The 14,865-nt window shown below is 48.6% G+C and overlaps 1 protein-coding gene across 1 annotated transcript; it reads left to right on the forward strand.

Annotated features, from left to right (window-relative positions):
* The first annotated feature begins 1,840 nt into the window (after window positions 1-1,840).
* SST (somatostatin) lies at window positions 1,841-3,861 on the forward strand. The gene is made up of 2 exons (XM_074962866.1): window positions 1,841-2,088; window positions 3,404-3,861. Exons 1-2 carry the CDS (start codon window positions 1,951-1,953, stop codon window positions 3,614-3,616), a joined length of 351 nt encoding a protein of 116 aa, XP_074818967.1. The 5' UTR covers window positions 1,841-1,950; the 3' UTR covers window positions 3,617-3,861.
* Window positions 3,862-14,865: the final 11,004 nt, after the last annotated feature.

The following is a 14,865-nucleotide window of genomic DNA, read 5'->3' on the forward strand; positions in this document are numbered from 1 at the left end:
AGCAGATCCCAAGTTTGCACGCTATTGAAAGTCCAGGAAGGGAAATTAACTTACCAATCAATATATAAGGCAGCGAGACAGAACGATCTTGAAATGAACAGGACACGGCTTTTGAAACCCATACATGAAACATCGATGGGGGAAAGGAATAATGGCATGGCAGAGAGATGTAATTTAAACAGAAGACACTGAGCGGCTTGAAAGGTGGGGAACAGTCACTACAGGGAAGCTGATCCTAATAAAAGGAATTAAAAGCCCAATTCCTTATTTGCCTAGTTCTTCCTATAACGCGGAGCAAACAGCGCTACAATGATGGTTGTCTCCTGGAAAGTGTCATCTTTGGGGCAGTTTTCTTAGAACTAATAATCCCCATCATTCCAGCCGGTTACAGGTCTTTACACAGACAAATCGATGTGAGTCTGGGTGAATATTTCGCACCTCTGTGGTCTCTACGGGTGGGCACAATTGTTTCTGTTCAGCCCGTTAGACGGAAATCTGAACAAATCTGTACATTTCCTCTAAGCGTGCTAAGGTTCATTGATGAGAAAAGATGCATCTCCCAGAGGTGAAATCCGCCCAGGTTTTACAATGGCGAATACGAGGCAATAAACATTATGAAGACGCTTCATATCATGCAGCCATTAAGCTCAGGGGCAAAACTATTTCCTTGGGAATGAAAAGCCTCTTAAAGCTAACTGGTGCTGCTGGTTTCATCAAGTTTTCTCTCTCAGATCTTTGCAATCCTGTCTAATATTTCATAGCCCCTTCGGGGCTAAACAGATTCATTGGAGATAGGTTTTAAAAGGTGGAAATAAACTTAGAGCATTTTGGGGGGGAAAAAAGAACAAAAAAAAGTCCCCTGAAATTTGGCACAGGTAAATAGCCAGACGGACTGACAGACAGGGAGTCGGTGTTCATGGAGGGGTTTGGAAATACATGATAGTTACACCGTATATGCGGGATATTTTACTTTTAAATTCATCTCCCGTTCATATGAACACCCCTTTGCTCAAAATAGCCTTATTTCGCAACAGGGCTTTCGCTTCTCATGGAGCTCATTTGAGCTTCTTTTATAGGAGTAGCGAGATGCACAGGTGCTGGAAGTAGGGGTGCCGCTGCACCCCCTGGCTTGAATTGGTTTCCATTATGTCCGGAGTTTACAGTTTGGGTCAATGGCTCTCAGCACCCCGCACTGTAGAAATTGTTCCAGCGCCCCTGGCAAGATGCGAAACAAACGATCCAATATGGAGCGGAGAGAGAAAAACGTTTGACAAGTTCAAAGAGAAATGATGAGCCTGTGAGATGCGCTGCACTGATTCATCGGCCAAATGATTGTGAAAACAAGCCATCGGCTGAATGTTCACAAGCCACACCAGCGAGGGGACTGAGCCAAAGGACACCCTTACCACGAAAATGTAACGGACGCATGAACAGAGAGTCCCAGCCCATTTCATAGTTCTCCCTCCCTGAGTCTTCCCAATGGGTTCATGAAACTTCTCGAAGAGCATTTGCAAGCCCCCGGGAAGGAATCAAAAGAGCCCCCCGCCCCCATGGATCTGCCCCCAGAGTTACTTTTTGGAGACGCAACTGTTGCTTGGGAACCCCCTCCCCAGCCCCCCAGTTCCTGTTCATTGTCACAACGAGGGACGCTCCGAACCAGTCTGGCAGAGGGAAGGAAGCTCGTCAGCCTCCTGGAATTAGTAAAACCCCCTTCGCCTCGTGTCAGCGCCAGCATCTGGGGTGATTGATCTGCGCGCCTAATGGTGCGTAAAAGTGGTGGTTACATTTGGCGAGGGGGGCGCCTCTGCCTTGACGTCAGGAGATTGGTTTAAAAAGGGGGTCGAGCGGGGAGGAGATCCCAGAAGCTGCCACCGTCTGAGAAGTGGAGACACTGAGCGGCACCCCGGCCCCTCCCGTTCGTTGTCTGACTTGCTGGCGCAGGTTGGAAAGATGCTGTCCTGCCGTCTCCAGTGCGCCCTAGTCCTGCTCTCCGTCGCCTTGGCGGTGAGTAGCGTCTCCGCGGCGCCCTCGGACCCGAGACTCCGGCAGTTCCTGCAGAAGTCACTGGCTGCGGCAGCGGGGAAACAGGTAAGTCCCTCCCGCACCTTCCCCCGGAGTGCGCCGCAGGGATCCGAGCGAGCTGCGGGCAGCCCGGGGCCGTTAGCGGGTCGGCACCAAGTTCTCCCCCGGCTGTGCCCGGCATGGCTCTGTAGCGCGCTGGCTTTGGCTGCTGCCGTGGCGGAGTGGGTTTCTCAGGGGCAGCAGGTCCATACACAGGTGCATTTCACCTGCACCGGACCGAGCTTAACGGGCCCCGCAGGGGAGGGTTTTTTCCAGGGCTGATTTCACATGAAACCAGCCAGCAGGAGCGCGGGGGATTAACATGCGCCCGCCTGCACTTTTCAAACTGAGCTCTGCAGAGGAATCTAGCCGGGGGCGGGGGAGGGGGGGAATCCAGCTGCGCCCAGTGCTCCTTCCAGCTGCGTCCCAGCCCCAGGAGCTGGTGGGCCAGCGTCTTCCGAAGGAACAGTCCCAAGGCTGTTGAGGAGCAGTTGCAGGGGGCAGCCCGGGGCTAGCTTTCCCACTAGGCATTTAAAATGAACGCAGGGTTAATGCGGCCCTGCCAAGAAAGCTGTAAAGCCTCCAGCCGGAATGGGGAGAACTCTCCAGGGTGCTAGGGAGCAACCCGGGGGACAGGCCGTGGTGGGATTTCTCCAGGGTGCTGAAACCAGCCCCACTGCCAAAGCCTCCAGCTCCGCGCAGGGCTTCCAGGCGGGCTCGAGCGGGCCAAGGCGCCTGGGGGTGGCTTTAGAGGCAGCTGGTGTTGACTTTGTGTGTTAGCTCCCGAGGAACAACGGGATAGCGGATAGGTCCCATTCGCCCCACAGGGACCAGGCTTCTCTGGGTACATCTGCCTCGAGCCCCCGCTTTCCAGGCGTGTCTGGACAGAGACTTGATAGACCATCGCTGTGTTTTAATCCGCCTGCTTTGATCAGCCCCCCCCCCACACCCCAGGATGCCAGGTTACAAACCGGAGGAAGCCCAGCCCCTCTCAGGGCTTTGGTGGATTAAAGGAGAATTCAGGGAGAATTTAAAAAGTTGGGGGGGGGGGTTGTTCCTTTCAACCTTCAGACTGTAGCCGTGTAACACGCCCTCGGTCCACACTGGGCAGGTGTCCCTGCTGGGGGGGCGCTGGGTTGACGCTCTCCTGGCTAGGGCTGGTTTGATATGCAAACCTCGGCTCGCTTGCAGCTAGCAGCTGTCCAGGTGGATTGGCGCTGGCTTTGGGGAGATGGGACTTGCCCATTCTGATGCTCTGGCGGTGGGAGAAACGCTGCCAGGCAGATAACCGAGCTGCGCCCAGCTTTTCATGGTCTCTCTGTCTCCCTCCCCACCCCCCAAGGAACTGGCGAAGTACTTTTTGGCAGAATTGCTCTCAGAACCCAACCAGCCGGACAATGAAGCCCTGGAGCCCGAGGACCTGTCCCGAGGGACAGAGCAGGACGAAGTGAGACTGGAGTTGGAGCGATCGGCTAACCCCAACCCCGCCTTGGCGCCCCGAGAACGCAAAGCCGGCTGCAAGAATTTCTTCTGGAAAACTTTCACATCCTGTTAGCTTTAGAAGCCAGCCGCCGCCGCCCCGCCAGCCCTGTTCCCCCCATCCCGAGCAAGACCTTCACGACAGGAGCCGAAGACTGTAAATATACAATCCACGGTTATGGTGAAATTTAAACAACCGCCGAAATAATTGAGTTGATTTCCACTTGTTTTAATAAAACTTTCCGTTCGATTGTACCCGAGTTGTGATTTCTGACTAGTTCTTTCTCACAGGCGCTCTGCAGATCTCCCACGTGTACGATTTTCAGTTCTTTGCCGCAATAAAGTTTAAGTTTCAAACGGTGCCGCTTCTTAGAGTTGTTGGTTTACTGAAACCCCCCCCCCCAAAGTGGCCTCTTTGAGATCGGCTTTCCCTTTAACAGCCACAGACAGCTACAGTACAGAAAAAACATCATCTAAACACAGCCCTTCAAACTATGGTCCCTCTGCTTTACCCTCTGCATGGCCTACAGAGACAGAGAGCTATCTTCCAGAATGAAGGGTGCGTTGAATTTCGCACTGCAAAACGTATAGGTTGATATTTCAAAGCCGTCTAGGGGATTTAGACACCTGTCAGGGACTATGTGTTTAAACCCCTTGACTGCTTTGAAAATTGAAACCATGCAATCTGCACGGATGAGTTACACACAGGGCATCCCAAATCAGCACCAGTAAAACCTTTCTACCACACTGGGATGCAATTTATTTATGCAAGGTTGTTAACTAAACACGATTTTTTGCAATATTTTCGGAGAGTTAGGGGGAGGGGTTAATTGGTGTTCGTTTTTGCATCTCTATAAAGCCACTCTGTTGAACCCAACTGCACCAGCCTCAAAGGGGGAGAAAATGTATGAGTAACTTTAAAAGCACTTTAAAACGAGTTACGGTTGCTTTTCTGTATCTCGAATGTCTGGTAATTCCTGGTGTATTTCATGATAGCCCAGGAATAGGAAGAAGTGACCTCTTTAAATGGAAAGGAGATTGGGGTGCATCTCCAGTGAGATAAAGTCTCTCCCCCCCCCCCCACTAGTCTTGATGGTTTGCGAGACCTTGAGGCACCAGCCAGTTACTGATTCAGGACTGAATGTTAGCTATCCTGCATTTGGGAGCAGTGTACCTCTGAGGAGAAATTGCACCCTTGGAGAAAAGACAAAAGACATTCTTGTAGCAGCTGATTCTTTAAAAATTGCTGGCTGATTGAAAGCTGCTTTCTCGACACCTTAAATGACTGCTTCTTGGAGCATCTGGTCCTGGAACCCACAAGAGGAGAGGCAATTCTTGATTTGGTCCTAAGTGAAGCACAGAATCTGGTCAGAGAGGTGAATAGAGCTGGACCCCTTGGGAATAGTGACCATAATATAATTAAATTTAACATCCCTGTGGCAGGAGAAAACACCACAGCAGCCCAACACTGTAGCATTTAATTTCAGAAAGGGGGACAACACAAAAATGCAGAAGTTAGTTAAACAGAAATTAAAAGGTACAGCTCCAAAAGTGAAATTCCTGCAAGCTGCATGGAAACTTTTTAAAGACACCGTAATAGAGGCTCAACTTAAATGTATACCCCAAATTAAAAAACATAGTAAGGGAATGCCAAAAAAGGGCTACCGTGGCTCAACAATAGAGTAAAAGAAGCAGTGAGAGGCAAAAAGGCATCCTTTACAAAGTGGAAGTTAAATCCTAGTGAGGAAAATAGGAGTATAAATGCTGGGACATGTAGTGTACAAATATAATTAGGAAGGCTAAAAAAGAATTTGAAGAACAACTAGCCAAAGACTCAAAAAGTAATAGCAAAAAAATGTTTAAGTACATCAGAAGCAGGAAGCCTGCTAAAGAACCAGTGAGACACTGGACAATCGAGATGCTAAAGGAGCACTCAAAGACAATAAGGCAATTGCAGAGAAACTAAATGAATTCTTTGCATCAGTCTTCCCGGCTGAGGATGTGAAGGAGATTCCCAAAGCTGAGCCATTCTTCTTAGGTGACAAATCTGAGGGACTGTTCCAGATTGAGGTGTCAGTAGCAGAGGTTTTGGAACAAATTGATAAACTAAACAGGAATAAGGCACCAGGACCAGATGGGATTCACCCAAGAGTTCTGAAGGAACTCAAATGTGAAATTGCAGAACTACTAACCGTAGTCTGTAACCTATAATTTAAATCAGCTTCTGTACCAAATGACTGGTGGATAGCTAATGTGATGCCAATTTTTAAAAAGGGCTCCAGAGGTGATCTCAGCAATTACAGACCAGTAAACCTGACTTCAGTGCTGGGCAAACTGGTTGAAACTATAGTAAAGAAGAGAACTGTCAGACACATAGAAGAACATAATTTGTTGGGAAGAGTCAACATGGTTTTTGTAAAGGGAAATCATGCCTCACCAATCTACTAGAATACTTTGAGGGGGTCAAAGTCCACTTGAACTTTCAGAAAGCCTTTTACAAGGTCCCTCACTAAAGGCTCTTAAGCACAGTAAGCAGTCATGGGACAAGAGGGATGATCTTCTCATGGATCAGTAATTGGTTAAAAGACAGGAAATGAAGGGTAGGAATAAATGGTCAGGTTTCACAATGGAAAGAGATAAATAGTGGTGCCCTCCCCACCCCCTTTCTGTACTGGGCCATGTATTAGTCTATATAGTCATAAATGATCTGGAAAAAGGGGTAAAACAGTGAGGTGGCAACATTTGCAGATGGTGCAAAATTACTCAAGATAGTAAGTCCATAGCAGACTTTAAAGAGTTACAAAGGGTTCTCACAAAACTGGGTGGCTGGGCAACAAAATGGCAGATGAAATTCAATGTTGATAAATGCAAAGTAATGCGCAGTGCAAAACATAGTCCCAACTATACATCCAGAATGATGGGATCTAAATTAGCTGTTACCACCAAGAAAGAGATCTTGGCGTCATAGTGGATAGTTCTCTGAAAACATCCACTCCGTGTGCAGCAGCAGTCAAAAAAGCGAACAGAATGCTGGGAATCATTAAGAAAGGGATAGATAATAAGACAGAAAATATCATGTTGCCTCTAGATAAACCCATGGTACGCCCACACCTTGAATACTGCATGCAGATGTGGTCGCCCCATCTCAAAAAAGATATATTGGAATTGGAAAAGGTTCAGAAAAGGGTGACAAAAATGATTTGGGGTATGGTATGGCTTCTATATGAGGAGAGATTAATAAGACTGGGACTTTCCAGCTTGGAAAAGAGACAACTAAGGGGGGATGTGATAAAGGTCTATAAAATCATGACTGGTGTGGAGAAAGGAAATAAGGAAATGTTATTTACTCCTTCTCATGACACAAGAACTAGGGGTCACCAAATGGAATTAATAGGCAGCAGGTTTAAAACAAACAAAAGGAAGTATTTCTTTACATAATGCACAGTCAACCTGTGGAACTCCTTGCTAGAGGATGTTGTGAAGGCCAAGACTATAACAGGGTTCAAAAAAGAACTAGATAAGTTCTTGGAGAATAGATCCATCAGTGGCTATTAGCCAGGATGGGCAGGGATGGTGTCCCTAGCCTCTGTTTGCCAGAAGCTGGGAATGGGTTACAGGGGATAGATCACTTGATGATGACCTGTTCTGCTCATTCCCTCTGGGGTACCTGGCGTTAGCCACGGTTGGAAGTCAGGATACTGGGCTAGATGGACCTTTGGTCTGATCCAGTCTGACCGTTCTTACGTTCTTGTGGGCAGAATGGAATTTGGAATGGAAGGCCCAGTGGAGATGGATGCATGGGTGGGGTGCAGTGAGCTAGTCTAAGGTGTAGGTTTTCACCTTTTTTTCCAGTTTACGCATGCGCACACCACATAGCTGGTATCTATCTAGCTCCTTCTGTGTGCGCGCATATGTACTACGGCAACCATGATAGCCAAATTCTGCCCTGTCACACCTGAGTGGTCACGGGGGTTGCAAGTCAAAATGTGATCCTTTCTATCTACAGGTCCGTGAAGTGAAATAACACACAATAAAGATTTTAGCTCATTTGGAAGGCTGGGAAACAAAGCTTGACTTGATTGTTAAAATAAACTACCAGCCTTTCAGTTTAATCCCTCGTGTTGCTAACAGCCACCTAAAGACATGCCATTTGAGTTTCGGGACATACACCAGATCTTTTGAATAGATGGATGGCTTCCAAAGAATCAGGGCATCATTCTCTTCTTTTTCACCAGCACTGACTCAAGAATCCATGTTTGATTTTTGATAATAAAATTACGTTGGGAAACGTGTCCTAGCATATGACGTGTCTCGGAAAGCTATCAGTTAAACATCTTAGTTTTAAGCATGGATGTTCCAAATCCTAGGGCAGATCTCACTTGATAATCGCTTGGAAGAACTGGACTTTGACAGCTCTATAATATTTGCCATTTGATCGAAGTGTTACTTGCTATGTGTTGGGCCTTTGAACCAGTCAGAGCCCATTTCTGAAGGATAACCTGAGTCTTGGTATGCAGTGAGACCCCACTTACAGAGCCTGATTCAGCCAAGCACTTCCACACATGCTCAGCTTTAAGTACATGCCCAAGTGCTTTGCTGACTCGGGGCCAATACGAAGTGATTGTGGGAAATTTTTGGCTTGAAGGGAGTGATTTTCAATTGGCACGGATGTACCCAAGAGCAGCGTCTCCCCCGCTGGAATTGCCATTTGGCAGTTCATGAGGCGTTGATAACAAAACTGGGGCTTTCATTTCACTTCACAATAAATGGCATTTTATTACATCAGGTGTGAAATCCCGCAGCCCTTGCTTACTAGTTTGTGTTACAGCAGCGCTCACCTGAGACCAGGGTCCCAGCTGCACTCAGCACTGTGCACGGACACAGGCACAAACAGTCCCAACTCAGTAAAAACGTACAACCTAAACAGACCAAGTCTGGGAAGGGAAGCAGGCATGGAGGGGTGAAGTGGCTTGCCTAGGCAGGCAAGACGCTGAATCAAGCTTAGAACACAGGCCGCATGACTCCCACACCTGCCTTTCATCCATTCTTGCTAAAGCAGAACTCAGATTGACTAGCGGTGATTGAGGACCCCGTACTCACCCTCTGGGTTGCAGGGATGGGAGCCTGCACCCTCCGAATGGGAGAATTCGTCACTTTGATATGCTCCCCTACAACTCATGCCTCCCAACTCCACAGAAGTCCTGAAGTTTGGGGTTCCAGTCCTGTGTCTTTGCTGGGGAAGAGAGGCGCTGTCAGGCACTGGGGTTGGGAAGCTGGCTAAGGTCCCCCTCTCCACCTCCAGCACAAAATCAGTGGGGAAAGAAGTTAACATTGCCTGACGCAGCGTGGCAGGGGACGAATGGTTCCAGGGGCAACAGGGGTTTGTCTTTCCAATAGAACCACACTGCCAGTGAGCTCAAGAACTACTGCAAAGGCATAAGACACTGTGTAGATGATGCTGTGGCCTGTAATGAATACTCTGAGATCAGCAGGGATCTTGGAGGTTCTGGGGAGGCAACCCCAGCCCCCAAGGTGAGAATTCCTAGGACACTATGAGGCTTTTTCTCCCTCTTTCTTACAAGAAACATGGACCAGATGTAGAAAGTCCCAGTTCAATTCCCTGCTTTGCCACAGAATCCCTACAGGACCGTGGATGATTCTCTTAGTCTCCCTGCCTCGGTTTCCCCATCCATAAAATGGGAATGAATGCATTAAAGCCTGTGAGGTGCTCAGATAATATGGTGATGAGGACCAATTAATTACCTAAAATAGACGGGGAGAGAATGGGTCCAATGGCTGCAGGAACCGGCTGCCCAAGTGGACTCCACTGTATTTCCCAATGGAAAGGGGCCTTCTTCAGCTGCAGAATCTCCACCTTCTGGCTTGTCACTGGAATCTCAATAGAAACAGCTTCTGAAAACAAGCTAATTATTCAGCGAGGAGACAGCCATCAGGCCGGAGCGACAGGAATTTAAAGGAGACGGAGACGCAGCAGGCTCAGATAGTCTCATTCTAGGCGCCGGCATTTTGTGGTGTATAAACAGATGGCTCCTCGCCTGTACTTTCTGTTTTGGTCACCAGGCTCAGCCAGTGCTTTTCAAGGCAGCATCACGTTGCTGATCACTGGAGTGAAGCCATTGCAAATAATGCTCTGGCAGATCCCCAAGCAGAGCCGCACTGGACGATTCAGCTGCAGCAAGCCAAGCTTGATGAATGCTGCTGGCTTCATAGCGTGGTGGTGTCTGCATAGCTGAAGAAATACATTCTGGAGGAGGCATGTTTAGGTTTTCTTGTCTCAGAGAGACAAATGCAACAATTCAGGGCAACTGTACCTGTATTCCCCATCTGTGGGACACCAAGGGTTAGGCTTTTGGCTTCTCAGCCACCACCTCTATTGCATGGAGACTCGTGTCTCTCGCCTTCCTGACTGGGGGTCTTCCAGGCTGCAGAGTTCCCTGCCTGCACTGTGATATCCCCAGGAAGCCAGACTGCCCAAACAGGCCAGTCTCTGCACTTTGCTTTCTCTTTGAAGGCTATGAACTGCGCGATTGTCAGCAGTTATATGTTACCACACAGCTCTTTCTAAGCAAGCACATTTATTCTTAAAGTGAAAGCATTACAGAGAAAACGTATTACAACAATAAAAGAACCCACACACGTGCTAATAAGCTTACCAGAGATCAACCCCCCCCCAAACTCCAACAAGCGCTCTGGCAGGAGTCAGTCCTCCAAAGCCCACCCAGGGTCTTTCTGTGTTTACAAGTTCAGTCTTTCCTCTATACAGCTTTGGTCTTTGATCTTGGCCTCCTGGGACAGGCAATCAGCAGACAATGGTTCCCTTCTCAGGGTGTAGCTTCCAAAGGCTGAATTTTTACATAACCAGAAGTGGGGAATTCACATTCACCTCCCCCAGAGATTCCCCAGGCAAAACACTTGACACTGTCCTAAAAGTCCATTCTTGTCTGGCCCACTGTTCCAAGTTCATAACACTGCCCAGCGTTCACACAATCCTGGCCCATGATAATACATAAACCGGTCATTTACTACAGTGGACCTGAAACATACTTAAACCAAATTCAATAAGGTCTCCCAAGGATAGTGCAGGAAATTGCCAGGAAATCACTGCCACCAGATCACTTCAGTCAGCTCATGGCATACAGGACTGCTGACGATTTTGCAATAAGATTCCATGGCCTATTTATTATTATATGTGGATTGTTTATTCGTATGACAATCCACATTGTGCTAGGTATGGTACAAACACAAAGTAAGAGATAACCTCTGCCCTCAACAGCTTACGATTGAAATGCAGAACTAGGAAGATTTATCATCCCCATTTTACAGATGGGGAACAGAGACCCCAAGAGGTTAACAGACTTGACCAACACTACAAAAGGACTTTGGGAGAGAGCCAGACACTGAACCCAAATCTCCTGAGTTCCAGTCCACTGCCTTCACTATCAGACAAATCTTTATGTGACACTCCTGTAATACGCTGTTTACGCTGTGCATACTTTTGTCTGCTGTGCAAAGTGCTTTGGGTTGAGTCTGGTCACCTCTTCAACCTAGCTAGCTAATTTAGGAACATTTCCTGCAATGGGCCGGCTTGCACGAATAAGCCCTATTTAATCGGAGTAAGGTTTGCAGAATCAGGTCATAAGAACATAAGAATGGCCATACAGGATCAGATCAAAGGTCCATCTAGCTCAGTATCCTGCCTTCCAACAGTGGTCAATGCCAGGTGTTTCAGAGGGAATGAACAGAACAGGGAATCATCATCCATCCCGTCGCCCATTCCCAGCTTCTGGCAAACAGAGGCTTGGGACACCATCTCTGCCCATCCTGGTCCCTAATCCAATATCTATGTACACATAGGAGAAGTCTGTGATGTTGTCTGGCAAGTCTGAGCATAAGAACATAAGAACGGCCCTTCTGGGTCAGACCAAAAGTCCATCTAGCCCAGCACCCTGTTCTCTGACAGTGGCCAATGCCAGGTGCCCCAGAGGGAATGAACAGAACAGGGAATCATCAAGTGATCCATCCCCTGCCACCCATTCCCAGCCTCTGGCAAACAGAGGGTAGGCAAACAGAGGCTTGCAGCAGGGTGGCGGGGTGAGGGATAACGGTTTTGTTTGTCAGCCTACAAAGGATTGACTTTCACTTTAGTCTGCTCTCTACTGCAGCTAGCGTTACCGGCAGTAGCTGGAAAGAGTCACTGTGTGTGTATTCAGAGCAGTGGCTTCTTTGAGACACTGGAGGGAAATGTCTATGAAGAGCCACCCAAAGGTCTGGAAGCTGTAGCCTGAAGTAGCTGGAAGCTGTAGCCTGGAAAAATAAAGTTACTGATGGTTTTTTCAAAGGTGCTGAGCACTGATGACTCCCATTAACGTCAGTGGCGCTGAAAACCAGACCACGGGTTTTTGGATGCGACTGGTTAGAGGGGGAGTTTTGCCAGGCTCAGGATGCTAGACTGCGACAGACAGTTTGCAAATATCCCAGCTCTGTGCTATAATAAAGGCATGTTGGCGTCAAATGTAAAGTGTGGCTGTACTCCAGAAAGTGACTGTCACCATCTTACTCCACATGCCTTCTGCCTGCTGTGAATTCAGACTCCGCTCTGCTGCCTTCACTGAATAAATTACGGCTCTGCCACTTTGTACTTCAGTTAGCCCTGCTGAACTAAGAGGGAGAGAGCTGGCTTCTATTCAGTCCTGCATGTCCCAAACAGAACTGCTTACTCCTGACCAAGTATCAGGTCAGTCACACCCTGCGCCCCCAGTCCCATGAACACCCGGTGCCCTGGATTCTAAGGTCACTCCCAATATTCTTAGCTTCATTTCTTGCACTCCCCACATCCGCTTCCAAATAAAGCATAACCTGTGTTGAGCTTTCTTTGGCTTTTTCCATTGTCATAAGATGACAAGAAGCCCCAGGAGAAACCCTGGTCTTTTCCACACCCAGGAAAATCATTTCTGTGCCAGTACATGGCTGGGCTTTATTGATGTCCAAATGTTATAGAGCAGGGGGCTACTTCTGCCAGTCAGCATGGCCCAGAGGTGAATCAGACTCTCATGCATGGAACAGAGTATTCAGAACAGAGCAATGGCTCCGATTCTTGGGTTCAGCCAGCCTAGGCTTGTAGCAGACCTCAGGGTAACTTTATGTCACCTTACTGCTTCCCTGGATCCTGGGGCCCCCCCGTGTAAATTACAGCAACCTTAGGGCTGCTCTAACCTACAGGCACATGCAGCCAGCTGTATCCCTGCCTCCCAGTCCTATGTAGTATTTTTCCTTCACCAAGGAGCTTTAGGGGTTTGATCCTGCAGGGTTCTCAGTGCCTCCTGCCAGGAGTCGAGCACCCTCAAATGCCACTTCATGGAGCTGGAGTCTGCGAGGTGCTGAGCGCCTCCTGGGAGGGGTTGAGCCCCCTCCGCCCCTCCACAGGAGCTGAGGCACGGAGTGCCTATCAGAACCAGACCCAAAGAGGCATGTTGCAAGAGGCATTTAACAGCAGGACTCAGCCCTTGTTCTCCTAGAATAAAGCAGAGGGCATTTGATAGATGGATGGAAAGGTTGTGCACAAGCAATAAAAGGACTTGCACTTACTTTCCCATCCCAGCACACTTCAGGTTCTCTGAGAGCTTTTCACTCAGCCAAAACAACGCAACACCCCTAACCAACGCTGCAGAGAGAAAAAACATATATGAATCACTTATTACCCCGTGACAAATGCTAAATGCCATTTCCTAGAACAAGTTATTTAGAATCATTTATTTGGACAGAGATAGTGGCATCCTTGGAGCAATTTTTAGACTCAAGATCAAGGGGCATTTTGTGCGTCAACCATTTGCAGAACAGGATATTGACATGCCGATTCCAAACAGGAGGGTTGTGTTTAGACCTAGCTGACTCTTTCTTGTGCACACAGAACTCGCCCCGCCCATGCCTTGCACCAAGGTCCCACAGGTCAGTTGGTGAATGAATCCACCTGTGTATCATTTTTCTTGGTCCTGCAGCTGACTCAGCTGACAAAATGCATTCGACTCGGGTCACTTATGAAATGAGGGACTCAAAGAGAACAAAGGCACAGACACAAGGGTAGATGAGATCGCGATTCGGGGCCACTGCATCCACTGGATCCCCAGGGCAGCTGGGGACCCACTTGGTCCTCACTGCAACTTACAGCTGCCTCAGCACAGTTGTGACCTGCAAGAGCATCTCAATGAATTTAGTGCTGAAGAAAGGTGCCGTGTTCATGGCCCTGGAAAGGGAATCCTCTGTTTGATCACGGAATGGGTACAGTCCAGGCGGCAGCAGTCTGAGTTCACCCCAAAGCTGCCTCCTAACTGGGCTCCTTATCACTCCTTATCTGGAGTGACAAAGCAGTCCGAGGGAAGTTGAGTCTCCATGGCCCATTCCATTGTCGGGCTCTCTACTGAATTTGCCAAGAAGGAGGCCAGTTCATGCCAACTGGGAGGGTGACTGCAGGAGCTTGGGTGGATGTCAGCAGCCTCTCCCTCACATGCCCCTTTATCCAGGGCTTACCCTCTTGACTCACTGAACAGCCAGCCAAGATTACACCAGTCAGGGTGCAAACTGTAGCTTGTCTTCAGCTTCACACAAGGGGGCCCCTTTCCCCATTTAGGCCCTTGGACTGTGGTACACCCACTATGGAGAAGAAAGTCCTGTTTCTCAACCTCTGCCAAGCCCTGCAGCTGGCAACGTTATTCTGGGGTGCAATCCATTCAATTCCGAGCCAGGCTTCCATCCCCAGTGGTACGCCAACCCTCTCCCCTGCAGTTGCTTCAATCACTGCCTAGGTCATCTGGTTAACCACAGGGACAAAGAAGAAGGGAGAAGCATCCAGCTGCTTAATGGCTACTCCAGAAGCCACCCGCTCCCTAAAGCCCCCGGTGCAGCCGCGTTGCTGAGCTAAAAGAGTCATTCGGATCCAGCCTCGTTACTGGGACAGATGCCTGGGCAGGCTCTTGCTATAGCCCCAGTGAAACCTGATCATCATCGTTGCTTCTGAATGTGTCCGTATTTTACAAAATGTCGAGACTTTTCAGAGCTTTCAGTTAAAAAGAGACTCACTCTCCTGAGGTTTTGGGGTCGTAGCTTTACCTTTGGGTTTTCTTGGTTACTCTTCATGGTTTGTGATTCCCTCCTACCAGTGCAAACATAATATTCCTTTCCCAGCTGCTCCAGTCCTTTCCTATGGGATCTTCTCCCCACCCTGTGTCCTCTAGGCAGGTTGAAATTCCTAGATTCTGAGGCCAGAAGGGACCATTGTGATCCTGTAGTCTGACCTCCTGCCAAGCACAG

This window comes from Natator depressus, chromosome 9 (genome assembly GCF_965152275.1).
Source record: "Natator depressus isolate rNatDep1 chromosome 9, rNatDep2.hap1, whole genome shotgun sequence".
Lineage (NCBI taxonomy): Eukaryota > Metazoa > Chordata > Testudines > Cheloniidae > Natator > Natator depressus.

Bases quoted from the DNA above. Each gene is read 5' to 3' on its own strand.
- SST (XM_074962866.1), top strand. From the start codon at position 1,951: ATGCTGTCCTGCCGTCTCCAGTGCGCCCTAGTCCTGCTCTCCGTCGCC. The intron at 2,089-3,403 runs GTAAGTCCCTCC...CCACCCCCCAAG, and splicing joins CTGCGGCAGCGGGGAAACAG to GAACTGGCGAAGTACTTTTT.